Consider the following 14,905-nt stretch of genomic DNA (forward strand, 5'->3'; position numbering starts at 1 on the left):
GGTCACCTGGCCACTGTAAAAGTGTCGAAAGGTGATCTTTGTAGATGTAAAGTTTGTGGTATTGAATGTGAAGGTTATATTGCTATTTTAATTATTAACTCTATTTTGTTATTTTAGCAGGCAAGCCCCACTGAGCTCCATAGCTATTTTTTCAGATGCGGCCTGGACACAAATGATAGCTCAACAAAGTGGCTTATCACTTGGAAATGTATAGCAGCCACATATATGGTGACACTGGTGTGACTTGTGTGCGATGTCTTCAGTACAAATCCAAACTACTATCTGTTTTCTGATAGCTCATGAGCGGTGGTTGGTTGGCACAACCTGGGATGGCAAATGATGTCAGTGTCCCCCACGTGGGCAGTGTCCAGTGGAAGCCATAGTTACGTGGAATTTCCACCATTGTCTCAAAACTACCGATAGTAATCAATAAATACTGTTGCATATATGTGTACATGTGGAAAATGTTAACACTGCATAAACAAAACACACGATGAGGTTGCATAGGCGACGCTATGAGACGGCACAGACAACACATTATGATAAAATATCAACAATCCACAGACAACACACTGTGATATTAACACAAGCAAAACGCCTGTTCGAGTATAGGAAACCGCTGACCTATCTTACTTGAGACTGTCATGCGTCTAAATCCATATTTATTGTTAACGTAGAAATGTAATGGGGGGGGGGGGACCGATAAGCTTTAACCTTTGTTTTTCTCTTATCAGTTTGATACTGGCTAAAATAGGCCCCCAACGAAGCGTGCACCGTGAAGCACCGCGAGGAGGCAAGGAAAAGCAAGCCCTGGGCCACGCGGGGATCTCCCGGTCAATGTAGGCAGGCTCAGTCAGTTGGCATAACCCAAAAACAGAACACCCCTATACACAGACATACATGGTAGGTTCCACATGTAATTGCCAACATGTGTGACTTAATAATAGATGCTGCAAGGCAAACAGGTGCATGAACATTGATTATGGGACATTCCTTTTTTTCTTCAATATTTTAACATTGCACCAATTTGAGCTGACTGTCGGTTTGTGGTTTATTTTATTATTATTATTTTGCAAAGCCCACTTGTAAAAATTAAGACGCTCGTGGTCCACCGGTACAGTTCTCTCTAAATGAAATCCGTCGTATCGAATCCCCTAGAGGAGTTTCCAGGTCTCATTGTGTCTCAGAAGCTCAGCAGGGGGTAGACCACTAGTGCATAGCAGCCGTAGGCATAGGGGCTGCAGGGAACACACGACCTTCCAGCAGATGGTAATACGGCAATGGGTGCGGTCCACAGAATTAGTCCACCTCATGGATCGATCTAACACGTAGGCTTTTACGACCAATATCATCCATAATACAGGTTTTTTTCTTGTGTTAGATCGCGTAAATGTTGTGGCTTGGCTCTCCAACACACCGGTGTGCTGTACTAGTAACGAATTGGCACGTTATGTTTACGTGACAAACCTTACTAATTGGCTGTGTCGGGTGGTGGCGGGTTTAACGACACATTTATATATTTACGCGTTCCAACCCAAAAAATACTGTACTGCTAATGGATCGATTTAATCCGTCAACTAAAGCTATCTGTGCAAAAGCTATGAGTGTTATCCCCTTACATTGTGTTGGGTTTCTCTGGGTCATCCAGTTTTGCTCCCAGATAAATACAATAGCCAAATATCTAGAAATGGGAGTCTTGAGACTTGCGGAGGATTTTGTGGGTGAATCATGCACATTATTATTACTATTATTATATGCTTGTGTATATGCAGAGTGCACAAGCAAGATCACTGTCAAACATATCCGTTTTTGGAACGTAGAATAGGTTCTTGCCATGCCACGAGTCCAGTTCAACAGGTTTTGTTTTATGGCTAGAACGTGCAGATTAAATTTATTTGGTTGTGTCGGCACTGTTACTCAACTGTGCAAGTGCATTTCAAAATTCCAAAGCCGTGAGGAAATCACCAAGAATGCACCCAATATTATTTGGGTCTTTCGGTAAAGTCACGTAGGTAGGTTCAAAGAAAATAACAAAAAATCGACGACGTTTCGATCGCAACACAAGCGGTCGTTTTTTTTTCATTCCTGATGACGACCGCTTGTGTTGCGATCGAAACCTCGTAGATTTTTTTTTTAATGTTATTTGAACCTATCTACGTGACTTTACCGAAAGACCCAAGTAATATTAATTCCTGCAGTCACAAAAGCTTGAAAGCTAAGCGAAAAGCAAACCTGGCTAGTACTTCGGTGCAAGCCTGCCTGGGAATACCAAGTGTTTTAGGTGTGGGCTGTAAGGTAGACAGGACATGGTGGTACAGCAATGGATTCTTTAATATATTTGCGCAAAAGTTAGCCCCTTGTAATGCATGCATTTTCTCTGGTCACTCCAGTTTTCTTCAACGAGTCAAACATTCGTTCGTGGGATTGGCCAAATATCCCAATGCAGGACCCTCTCGAAAAATTGTTTTCGGACTCGGTGAGGATTTCCTGGATAAATAAAGAGACGATGTCGTGAAACGTATTTCTCGCCAATTCACAATAGTTGTTTGGGTTTTTTCGAGAAAATTTCCGGGAAAAACGTAAATCGTCAACTTTACGGTCGCCGGTGTCAAAACACAACTTTGCCAATTGTTCAAATTATCTGGCTAATTTCTCGTAGGTTCTCATGAAAAAAAAACACTGCTAACAAATAAACACAACGTAGACGATGACACAGGCCACGCAGAGTGAGCAGGGCTCATCGCGATCACTGCCACGCACAGAGAGCAGGGCTCACCACGATCACAGCCACGCACAGAGAGCAGGGCTCACCACGATCATAGCCACGCACAGAGAGCAGAGCTCACCACGATCACAGCCACGCACAGAGAGCAGGGCTTATCACGATCACAGCCACGCACAGAGAGCAGGGCTCATCACGATCACAGCCACGCACAGAGAGCAGGGCTCATCACGATCACAGCCACGCAGAGAGAGCAGGGCTCATCACGATCAGAGCCACGCACAGAGAGCAGGGCTCACCACGTTCACAGCCACGCAGAGAGAGCAGGGCTCATCACGATCACAGGCTACGTACAGAGAGCAGGGCTCATCACGATCACAGCCACGTACAGAGAGCAGGGCTCATCACGATCACAGCCACGTACAGAGAGCAGGGCTCATCACGATCACAGCCACGCAGAGAGAGCAGGGCTCATCACGATCACAGCCACGCACAGAGAGCAGGGCTCATCACGATCACAGCCACGTACAGAGAGCAGGGCTCATCACGATCACAGCCACGCACAGAGAGCAGGGCTCACCACGTTCACAGCCACGCAGAGAGAGAGACAGTAGGGCTCATCACGATCACAGCCACGCACAGAGAGCAGGGTTCATCATGATCACAGCCACGCACAGAGAGCAGGGCTCATCACGATCACAGCCACGTACAGAGAGCAGGGCTCACCACGTTCACAGCCACGCAGAGAGAGAGACAGTAGGGCTCATCACGATCACAGCCACGCACAGAGAGCAGGGCTCATCACGATCACAGCCACGTACAGAGAGCAGGGCTCATCACGATCACAGCCACGCACAGAGAGCAGGGCTCACCACGTTCACAGCCACGCAGAGAGAGAGACAGTAGGGCTCATCACGATCACAGCCACGCACAGAGAGCAGGGCTCATCATGATCACAGCCACGCACAGAGAGCAGGGCTCACCACGATCACAGCCACGCACAGAGAGCAGGGCTCATCATGATCACAGCCACGCACAGAGAGCAGGGCTCATCACGATCACAGCCACGCACAGAGAGCAGGGCTCACCACGTTCACAGCCACGCAGAGAGAGAGAGAGAGACAGTAGGGCTCATCACGATCACAGCCACGCAGAGAGAGAGACAGTAGGGCTCATCACGATCACTGTCGGGGCGCAGTTCTTCCAAGGGCCTCAAAGCGAGAGGAGTCGGGGCAGACCACAGGCTGGCGATAGGGTGACCAAATTACACAACCCGTGTGTTTTCGTCTCAAACACATTGCAAGCCACAATTTCGTTAACACGCAGACAACGAGGAGTAGGTTCGATTAAGCTAGAAGCAAACTAGAGTATGTGTTTTTGGTGCCATTTATTAATTAGTTCATAAAATGTTTTTATTTTGCTTGGTAGTAGAGTTTTCATTTACTTGGCACGTGTGTGTGTGTGGCTTCTTTCGCGTCGTGCGTAGCCAACCGCGTGTACGGGATTTGGTCCTTATACAGTGAGGGAAAAACGTATTTTGCCCACTGACAAAGAAATGATCAGTCTATAATTTTAATAGTAGGTTTATTTGAACAGTGAGAGACAAAATAACGACAAAAAAATCCAGAAAAACGCATGTCAAAAATGTTATAAATTGATTTGCATTTTAATGAGGGAAATAAGCATTTGACCCCTCTGCAAAATATGACTTAGTACTTGGTGGCAAAACCCTTGTTGGCAATCACAGAGGTCAGACGTTTCTTGTAGTTGGCCACCAGGTTTGCACACATCTCAGGAGGGATTTTGTCCCACTCGTATTTGCAGATCTTCTTCAAGTCATTAAGGTTTCGAGGCTGACGTTTGGCAACTCGAACCTTCAGCTCCTTCCACAGATTTTCAATGGGATTAAGGTCTGGAGACTGGCTAGGCCACTCCAGGACCTTAATGTGCTTCTTCTTGAGCCACTCCTTTGTTGCCTTGGCCGTGTGTTTTGGGTCATTGTCATGCTGGAATACCCATCCACGACCCATTTTCAATGCCCTGGCTGAGGGAAGGAGGTTCTAACCCAAAACTTGACGGTACATGGCCCCGCCCATCGTCCCTTTGATGCGGTGAAGTTGTCCTGTCCCCTTAGCAGAAAAACACCCCCAAAGCATAATGTTTCCACCTCCATGTTTGACGGTGGGGATGGTGTTCTTGGGATCATAGGCAGCATTCCTCCTCCTCCAAACACGGCGAGTTAAGTTGATGCCAAAGAGCTCCATTTTGGTGTCATCTGACCACAACACTTTCACCCAGTTGTCCTCTGAATCATTCAAATGTTCATTGGCAAACTTCAGACGGGCATGTACATGTGCTTTCTTGAGCAGGGGGACCTTGCGGGCGCTGCAGGATTTCAGTCCTTCACGGCGTAGTGTGTTACCAATTGTTTTCTTGGTGACTATGGTCCCAGCTGCCTTGAGATCATTGACAATATAACCCCGTGTAGTTCTGGGCTGATTCCTCACCGTTCTCATGATCATTGCAACTCCACGAGGTGAGATCTTGCAAGGAGCCCCCGGCCGAGGGAGACTGACAGTTATTTAGTGTTTCTTCCATTTGCGAATAATCGCACCAACTGTTGTCACCTTCTCACCAAGGTGCTTGGCAATGGTCTTGTAGCCCATTCCAGACTTGTGTAGGTCTACAATCTTGTCCCTGACATCCTTGGAGAGCTCTTTGGTCTTGGCCATGGTGGAGAGTTTGGAATCTGATTGATTGATTGCTTCTGTGGACAAGTGTCTTTTATACAGGTAACAAGCTGAGATTAGGAGCACTCCCTTTAATAGTGTGCTCCTAATCTCAGCTCGTTACCTGTATAAAAGACACCTGGGAGCCATACATTTTTCTGATTGAGAGGGGGTCAAATACTTATTTCCCTCATTAAATGCAAATCAATTTATAACATTTTGACATGCGTTTTTCTGGATTTTTTGTTGTTGTTATTCTGTCTCTCACTGTTCAAATAAACCTACCATTAAAATTATAGACTGATAATTTATTTGTCAGTGGGCAAGCGTACAAAATCAGCAGGGGCTCAAATACTTTTTTCCCTCACTGTACAGTATATAATCACTGTACAGCATTGTGGGATGCTGTTGGCATGAATGTCGCTATATAAAATGAAAGCATTATAATTATGGCGCGTTTCGAGCAAAAAGGGGAACGTGATCTACGTGTAAACACGCGTGCGCAGATGATGATGGGACGGAGGTTGTTGATTTAAAGTGTAATTTACTCGATGAGGGAGGGAGGGGGGGCTAAGGAGGAAAAGAAACAAACAGGCAACGCATCCTTCCTCTGGGCAGCTCCGTCGCCCCATTGCGTGAAACGCTGTCTGCACAAATTACAGGGACTCCTCTACTTACGAACGAGTTAGGTTCCAGGGGTCTGTTCGTAAGTCGATTTGTTCGTTAAGTCCAACTTTACTCCTGTCGATTCCAAACGTGTTGTACGGCGTGCACACTAAACAACAACAACAGGGCCACGGCGGCGGCCCAGGCAGGAATGCTGGGAACGCTGGGTAATAACACTGAACAAACGCCAGCATCTACCTGCGCGGCCGTTGAACTTACGATTCTCGGTCCGAACGAGCAACTGGACATACGGACAGGTTTGTTCGTATAGCTCTGAAAGTTCGTAAGTCGAATGTTCGTGAGTAGAGGAGTGCCCGTGTTAGATTGGCCCGGAATTTGGAGAGGAACTGCACGAGAACCCCTCTTAATGACGGCAATTGTTTCCACGAAACCGGTCGTTAAGTGATTTGGGGGGCCGTCCATAAATGACGTCACGTGATTTTGGACGATTTTTGACCCCCCCCTCCTCCCCCCTCGTGACACGTCGTCACAAAAAGTCAGACCCCCCCTCAAATATGACGTCACAAAGCTCTGCCCCCCCCCAAAACAATATATAAAACATGCTTCAAATCGCTTTACACTATTGGCATTGTAGTGCGTATTTAATGTGGCGCTGCACTCTGATGTTGTAGGAGAAAACATTTATTAAAAAGTCTATTTAATTAAGTAGAACGTGTTGCCTATATTTATTTAAAGTTGCGCATTTTGATGTGACGTCACATTTCTCAACCCCTCCCCCCTACGTCACACATCATCACAAATGTCTGACCCCCCCCCCCCCCCTAGGTGCGTGACGTCATTTATGGGCGGCCCCTTGGTTGTTAAGCGAGTATAGGAAATACACGTTCAAGGCTTAATGCGTTCCGATAGCATCGAAATTTATCCTTTTTCACCCCAAAAACGTACTTTATAATATTTTTAAAATGATATTAATACGTAAAGATACTAACCACATTATAAGCACATAATATTCAAAGAAACATGGTTAATGGATGCATTAATTAATATTACTGTACCTACAAAAGCACGTCGGTAACAGGGGAATGGTCGGTAAGCGAACGCATTGAGCTCTACGGAGGCCCGGCGTTAAGCGATTCGTCGTTAACAGGGGTTCTAACGTATTGGCAAATGTTCCCCGTAATGGCAGAGAACAGTTGGCATCAACGCGGCTATTATACTGCACTTCCGGTACGGATGTAAGGGGGACTGATTGAGTACTCCCGCGAGCCTGACGGACAACCCTTAGCCGCTTCGTGCCACGCGCGAACCTGACGGCAAACAGTTCTCTGAAAGCGCCCACGAGTCACGCCAAGAAATTATCGCAAAAATTACCGTTAAATTGGCCTACGCTGAGTAAATATATTTAACAAAGCAGCCGAGCCACACTCTGTTTTAATAAGTCTTTCATTTGTCTCCGTCTCCGAGGAGTTCTTCTCGACTGCAAACGGTTTGGAACCCCCTCAGGTATCCCTGGGATTGGTCACAAACAAGCAATGCGTTGTATTGGGACACCTGCTTTAATGGTCGACGCGCATGAACAGTCGTAAATACGTGCAATTATGCCCTGCAATTATGAGTCGAGGCAGAGGCACTTAGATGCACGTAATGGCCCATGTCTGTGCAATTATTCTGACACGCCGGTTGTGCCGTTTGTCGTCAGACGAGTAGGTGCCGGCACTCATCTCCTTTTCGCAGCCATTCCAGAATCGACGCCTCGCACGAGACCCAAACATCACAGCCTCCTGGCTTTGACATTCCCCCTCGGAGACGCCGGTGCGGCCATCGGCCGCATCAGAACATCAGCAGGCCGATGCCCGCATCTCCTTCACGAATTGAAAATCAAAGGCGCAGTCACGGCAGTACGATTGTGGCCGTGCAACTGTAGACGATACAGTGTTTAACAATGATGGACACAATTTCAAAGCAGTATATTTCACGATGGCAACATGTTACAATTACACAAAAAGCTACAAACGGCTTACTAACCATTTTATAAATGCTCTATGTGCCCTCCACCTGCTGTACAGACAACATTGAGACGATAGTTGAATTCGTCCCAATCGCCTCTCAAAGTGTCTTCTTCCGCTGAAGTCACCGCTGCCGAGATTCTGTTTTTGAGGTCATCCAGATTCGTCGCTAATGGTGGCACAAAAACACGGTCTTTTGTGCCACCATGCTCTTTGACATTGGCGGATCAATGCCAAAATGACGTTGAAACGAACGCTGCACCGCAATTACGGATTCAGTCTTGCTGAATTGCAGAACGCTAAACGTGTTGCGGGGTTACCATCTTGCGAATGACTGAGGCTAGGGGCTGTTTGTGCGCTGGGAGAGGCATCTAGCGGTAATCATTTGAAACTCTATGCCCCGCCCTCTCTATGCCCCGCCCTTTCAAGTGGTAAGAGTTTCATTCATAGGCGGTTCGTGGTTGCAGAGATATAGCGATTTCAATTCGGGTCCATCTTTTTAAACACCCTGTATAGTAAATCCATAGACACAATTAGAGATACAAAGCGACACATAGAGACCGATAGAGGGACACACTCCCCGCACCTCTGATTAGCACTGTTGGCTACGTACGGTGCGAAAGAAGTTCAACATACATACATATGTAACATAGAGACTCATAGAGACATACTATACAATAAAGACAAGCCACAGTTGTGCGATTGTCACCATGCAACCAAACTATCGACCATATAGTAAACCACTGTGTGGTCTGCACCTCTTCAAATGAGGAGGAATGGCAAAACTACATGAACTTTCTCCGAGAGCGCTCTCATGGCGAGCAGACCTTGACATTGGCAATTAGGTCCTAAACATATTTCCATACACAAGAATAGAATGTACAGCCCTAAGCTAGTGGTGAAAATTCCACATTCCTATGCCAAGGTTCAGTTGGCCGCCCCAATTCACGAGTGTTTACGTGTGCGAGAAATCCAGAGCACCCCGGAGAAACCCCACGCGTGTGTGGGGGAAACGCTCTATCCCATAGAGACAGAACAGGCGGAGTCCACGTTCTATTGGGTAAAGTCACGTAGGTGAAAATAAAATAACAAAAAATCACGACTTTTCGGCCACAACACAAGCGGCCTTCATCAGGTGAAGGGACGAGACTGTCTGGAGGACAGCGCTGGAGTGGAAGAAGCCACGCTTAGATCACGACCTTTAAGCTGTGTGAGAAGATAAAGAAGACCAAGCGCCTTGACAAAGGAATTAGCATATAATTTAGCATTGAAATTGCTCATTGAAATAGCTAAGTTAAAGTATACACATCCGCAGAGGTGCCCCTTGACAAAGGAATTAGCATCGAATTTAGCATTGAAATAGCTGAGTGATTAGCTAGTAACTGGTCACAGAAATAGCTATGTTAAAGTTAGAGTATATACATTCACCGAGGCACCTAGTACTCATAAAACAGGAGAATTTAGCGAAATACAGCCACGCTCAGACATCGGACCTGTGTGCGAGCAAACAAGGTGTTCTGACAAAGAAATTAGCATAAAAATTAGCATTTGATTGGCGGATTTTAGGAAAGAGGTGGTGTACGTGCCGGTGGACTTGCAGTTTGGCGCTGGGGGGGGGGGGGGGGAAGGTTTTTTTCAATGCTAAATTCGATGCTAATTCCTTTGTCAAGGGGCACCTCTGCGGATGTGTATACTTTAACTTAGCTATTTCAATGAGCCATTTCAATGCTAAATTATATGCTAATTCCTTTGTCAAGGGGCACCTCTGCGGATGTGTATACTTTAACTTAGCTATTTCAATGAGCCATTTCAATGCTAAATTATATGCTAATTCCTTTGTCAAGGCGCTTGGTCTTCTTTATCTTCTCACACTGCTTAAAGGTCGTGATCTAAGCGTGGCTTCTTCCACTCCAGCGCTGTCCTCCAGACAGTCTCGTCCCTTCACCTGATGAAGGCCGCTTGTGTTGTGGCCGAAACGTCGTGATTTTTTGTCATTTTATTTTCACCTACGTGACTTTACCCAATAGAACCAAAGAGTATGGATCCTAGCAGTCACGAAAGCTTTAAATCTAGAATTGGAGTCCACGTTTTTGGCTGTACTGCATTCCCCTCTGCGAGCCAGGACACAACCCCTTCTCAGGGAGTTTCACAGCGTCTGTGCTGTGATCCACCAACCCTCCTCGCTGCCGCCTCCACGGTGCCGGATTGCAGGCAAGCCACGTGCGCAGCATAGCCACCGCCGACCGCACAGATTCGATGACTGTCGGGAAATTGACACCGTATCATATATATATGTATCGTGGTAAAGGAGCATCAACCATCACGCAAACTCCGGTGGTCATCCTCGCAGCAGCAGCTTCTGGCTAACCATCGAACAAAGATGGTCACCGCCGCATCGCGCGCTTTCAGATGCGCTTCTGCGGCCGTCTGGAACGCTCTTCCTTCCGATAATAGGAAGCCACTGGAGCTATGCGCTTTTAAATTTAGATTACAAACTAATTTGTTTAGCACTGCCTTTTGTCTTGAGTTCGTCGTCGTTCCCCGCACCTCCGATTAGCGTGTTTGTGTACGTACGGTGCAAAAGAAGTTTGACATGCATACATACGTGAGGGTAGACAGAAAAGAAGAAGACAGAGCAGGGAGAGACGGGAGCCCATACAAACTTTTTTTTGGCGTTAGATCACGTAAATATGAACGTGCCGTGACAAACCTTGCTAATTGGCTGTGTCGGGTGGTGGTGGTGGTGGCTTTAGCGAGGTGGTGGCTTCAGGGTGGTGGTGGTGGTGGTGGCTTTAGCGAGGCGGTGGCTTCAGGGTGATGGTGGTGGCTTTAGCGAGGTGGTGGCTGCAGGGTGGTGGTGGTGGTGGTGGCTTTAGCGAGGCGATGGCTTCAGGGTGGTGGTGGTGGCTTTAGCGAGGCGATGGCTTCAGGGTGATGGTGGTGGTGGTGGCTTTAGTGAGGCGGTGGCTTCAGGGTGATGGTGGTGGTGGTGGCTCCAGGGTGGTGGTTGAGTAAGGAGGGGGGGGGGGGTCCAGTCCCCCCGGGGGAAGGAAACCCGCGGACTCACCGGTCCCGCAGGATCTGGAAGACGGCGACTCGGAACGTCTCGTTGTCGTGGCGCAGCGACGCGCGCTCCTTGTAGATGCGGAACTCGGCCGCGGTGACGGCCTCGCCGCCGGGGATGCGCGACAGGTCGAAGCGGAACTGCTTGTGGTGCCGTCTCTCCGGTGGGAACTCGCCCTCCTTCTCCACTGTGGCACAAGGTGGTGGTGGGGGGGGGGGGGGGTGTGAGAGGGCGACGCCACGGCCGGCCGCCTTTGTCTCCATCAGTGTGGATAGGTTTTTTTTTTAAACACCGCAGCGGGTACTCAGTTGAGGCTGAGTCGACCTAGGGGAGGACCAGGCTCGGTTCGGGTCATCGTCACTGGTGTTGGTGGCCGTGAGCGGGAATCGAACTCGGTTCGGCCGGTTCGTAGCGCAGCGCTAACCGCTACACTACCGCTGCGGCGCACACACGCACACACACACACACGCGCACACACATGCGCGCACACACGCACACACGCTCGCGCACACACACACACACGCACACACACTCGCGCACACGCGCGCACACACACACACGCACACACACGCACGCGCACACGCACACACACTCGCGCACACGCGCGCACACACACACGCACACACCTACACACACACGCGCACACCTACACACACACGCACGCGCACACACACTCGCGCACACGCGCGCACACACACACGCACACACCTACACACACACGCGCACACCTACACACACACGCGCACACCTACACACACACTCGCGCACACGCGCGCACACACACACGCGCACACCTACACACACACGCGCACACCTACACACACACGCGCACACCTACACACACACGCGCATACACACGCGCACACCTACACACACACGCGCATACGCGCATACGCGCATACACACGCACACACCTACACACACACGCACACACCTACACACACACACGCACACACCTACACACACACGCACACACCTACACACACACGCACACACCTACACACACACGCACACACCTACACACACACACGCACACACCTACACACACACGCACACACCTACACACACACGCACACACCTACACACATACACGCACACACCTACACACACACGTACGCATGCACACGTGCACGTGGGGCACGCGCGATAGATCCGCCGTTAAATAGGGGTGCCACGGTGTCATTTCTTAATTATGTCGTGGTATAATTGTTTAATGATACACTATTGCTTTGTACGTAAACTGTCATCGTACAGACACCCTAACACATGACAGCAGTTCACAAAGTCCACGTGAATAGTTCACAACTAATATCCTCCCAAAATCAAAACCAAAGCTGGATTATTTTAAAGCACAAGACAACGGACAGTATATTTGTTGCTTTAGACTATAGAGTTGCAGCGATTTAACTTTGCAAGATAAGATATGACGCAAAAATAATTTTCACGACATGATCATGATAGTGATACAATGTTATTCTCCCTTGACTTTGTAATAGAATTTCACATTTTTATCATCTAGATTTTGTGCTTTGTATATACGCATGTATGTTGATCTTCTTTCTCATCGTATGTAGCCAATTGTGGTATTTGGAGGTATGGGCGAAATAATAATATATTATATTGATGCACTTCAAGTGTGAATGAAGATTGCTTGAATTTTCTCACACTGCTGTTCACTGAACATGAAGCCCGTCATTAGTCTTCGAATGGTTGCAACTTTTTAGAATCTACCACGCAACGCATGGCAACCTACACACGGTCAGGATATTCAGACGGTGCATCGTTTCCATGGAGTCGACTATTGGCCACGTAGAAATCTGATGAAAAAAATAATAACTCAACACGTTCATCGTTATACACTGTGGCCTTAAAAGGAGAACTACAGTATATAATATGTGACGTGTCGGGAAATGATCCTTCTTCAGAGCACATCTGCCCCTCATGCCAGCAATCCAGATACGATGGTTCTAAAGTAATACATGTCAATACAGTCCTTTCATAAGACATGCTTTACTATATTCGTGTTTAAACTTGAGAGTTATTATAGCACGCCGTTTTATTTTTGCAAATAAATCAATAAACCTCACATACGTTAAAGGGGTCATAAATAATATTTAAAAGATAACGCATTAAATACAAGAATAATAATGCGAATTAAATAAATGTATTGCACAAATTTCACCATTAAATGTGTAAGAGTATGTCAATGCTATATACGGTACTGTGGCATAGTGCATTGTCAGAGTTCGACATGAAACAAGCCCAAAGTCTCACCAATTAAATACATTTATGTTGCTTTAAAAACAGCAGGGCTGACACATTGGCAAATTATCAGATTTGAAGTTTTCGTGACTGCAATGATCCATACTCTTTGGTTCTTTCGGTAAAGTCACGTAGGTAAAAATAAAAAATAAAGTTAATCAAATCACGACGTTTCGGAGGCAACACAAGCTTCCGTCATCAGGTGTAACTAGCACAGGAAAATTACTGTAAAAAAAAATGCTGTGCTTGTTACATCTGATGACGGAAGCTTGCGTTGCCTCCGAAACGTCGTGATTTTAGATTAACTTTATTTTTTTTATTTTCACCTACGTGACTTTACCGAAAGAACCAAAGAGTATGGACATCGGCAAACGTTCTTTGAAAATTAAGTTACGGCCTCCTCTCTCCAACGCTTACGACATCGCCGCTGCTTTCAAGAGCGACAACGACTACTCATCACGGAATATTCGCGCAGATTAATGAACAATTTATACATTTAATAGCAGCTACCAGTTTACGCCCTACCACTCAGTGCCGGATTATCCTAGTAGCAAAAGTGACATGATACGGGCCCCGCACTTTCATTGGGCCCCGCGCTAAACGCTTTCATAACTATGAATTTCGGTTCAGTGATTCTGCACTTGCTCTATTACTATAGTACTATACTGCCTTCAACTTTGATGAACGACTGAGTGTTTTAGTTTAGCGATTATCTGGCTGTGTAGCAAATGGAAAAAGATACAATTACTTTACTATGCAAGTAAAAAAATTAGTGTTTTAATATTAACGTGTTTTTTTAATTTAGGTCCCCTTTTAACATATGCTACAGGCCCCGCACTAGCTTAATCCGGCACTGCTACCACTCCTTCATTCTTTTGCCATCTCTTGTCACCCTTTATAATATTTCACTCTTCCCTTCCCACTCCAGCTCTCACCAACTGCCAACGTTTCACCTCCCATCCATAACCATCGGCAGAAGCGTCGCATTACCCGTGAATCTGCACAAGACTCACATAGTGTGGAGTCAGCATAGCAATTTATCATCCTCACGATTCAATCCGATAATCGGTTGTGGTTAATTTAGTGGCCTCGTTTCAACTGCGCCAATTACATACAAGGAATGATCATGATCATCAGGTCTATACACATCTGGATTAAGGGCTCTCCCAGCCGTTGCTCTCTCACGTTCTGGAGATACAATAATCCATCTAGCTGCTGCACACGAGCTGATTTAATCGCTCCGTTTCCGCGTAGGACATTCTCTTCGGAAATTATTATCCATTTCTTACACGCACAATATGATGCGCAACAATCTACCTGTAATTGATATATATATACGCATTGTTACAGCACGAATACAAGCCAACGCACACATGCTCTCGCTATTATTTATGAACCTCAATGTGATAAGTAAACAACAGTAATATAAATATAAAGAAGAGCTGCCTTACATAACTGTGGGATTGTCCCAATCGATCGGCATAAACTCCCATGG

General features: G+C 46.8%; 1 protein-coding gene across 2 annotated transcripts in view; it reads right to left on the reverse strand.

Moving 5' to 3' along the window:
• LOC116945262 (bone morphogenetic protein 7-like) overlaps positions 1 to 14,905 on the reverse strand; it is a 113,462-nt gene that overhangs the window by 18,682 nt on the left and 79,875 nt on the right. For both annotated transcript variants that reach the window (XR_012942640.1, XM_032959630.2), the window contains exon 2: positions 11,152 to 11,335. Coding sequence is in view for 1 of the 2 variants with exons in the window: in XM_032959630.2 (XP_032815521.2) it covers positions 11,152 to 11,335 (184 nt within the window). In the remaining variant the exon portion in view is untranslated. The remainder of the gene's footprint in view (positions 1 to 11,151; positions 11,336 to 14,905) is intronic.

This window comes from Petromyzon marinus, chromosome 23, assembly GCF_048934315.1.
Source record: "Petromyzon marinus isolate PM22_M1 ecotype Great Lakes invasive population chromosome 23, UKy_Petmar_22M1.pri1.0, whole genome shotgun sequence".
NCBI classification, from domain to species: Eukaryota; Metazoa; Chordata; class Hyperoartia; order Petromyzontiformes; family Petromyzontidae; genus Petromyzon; species Petromyzon marinus.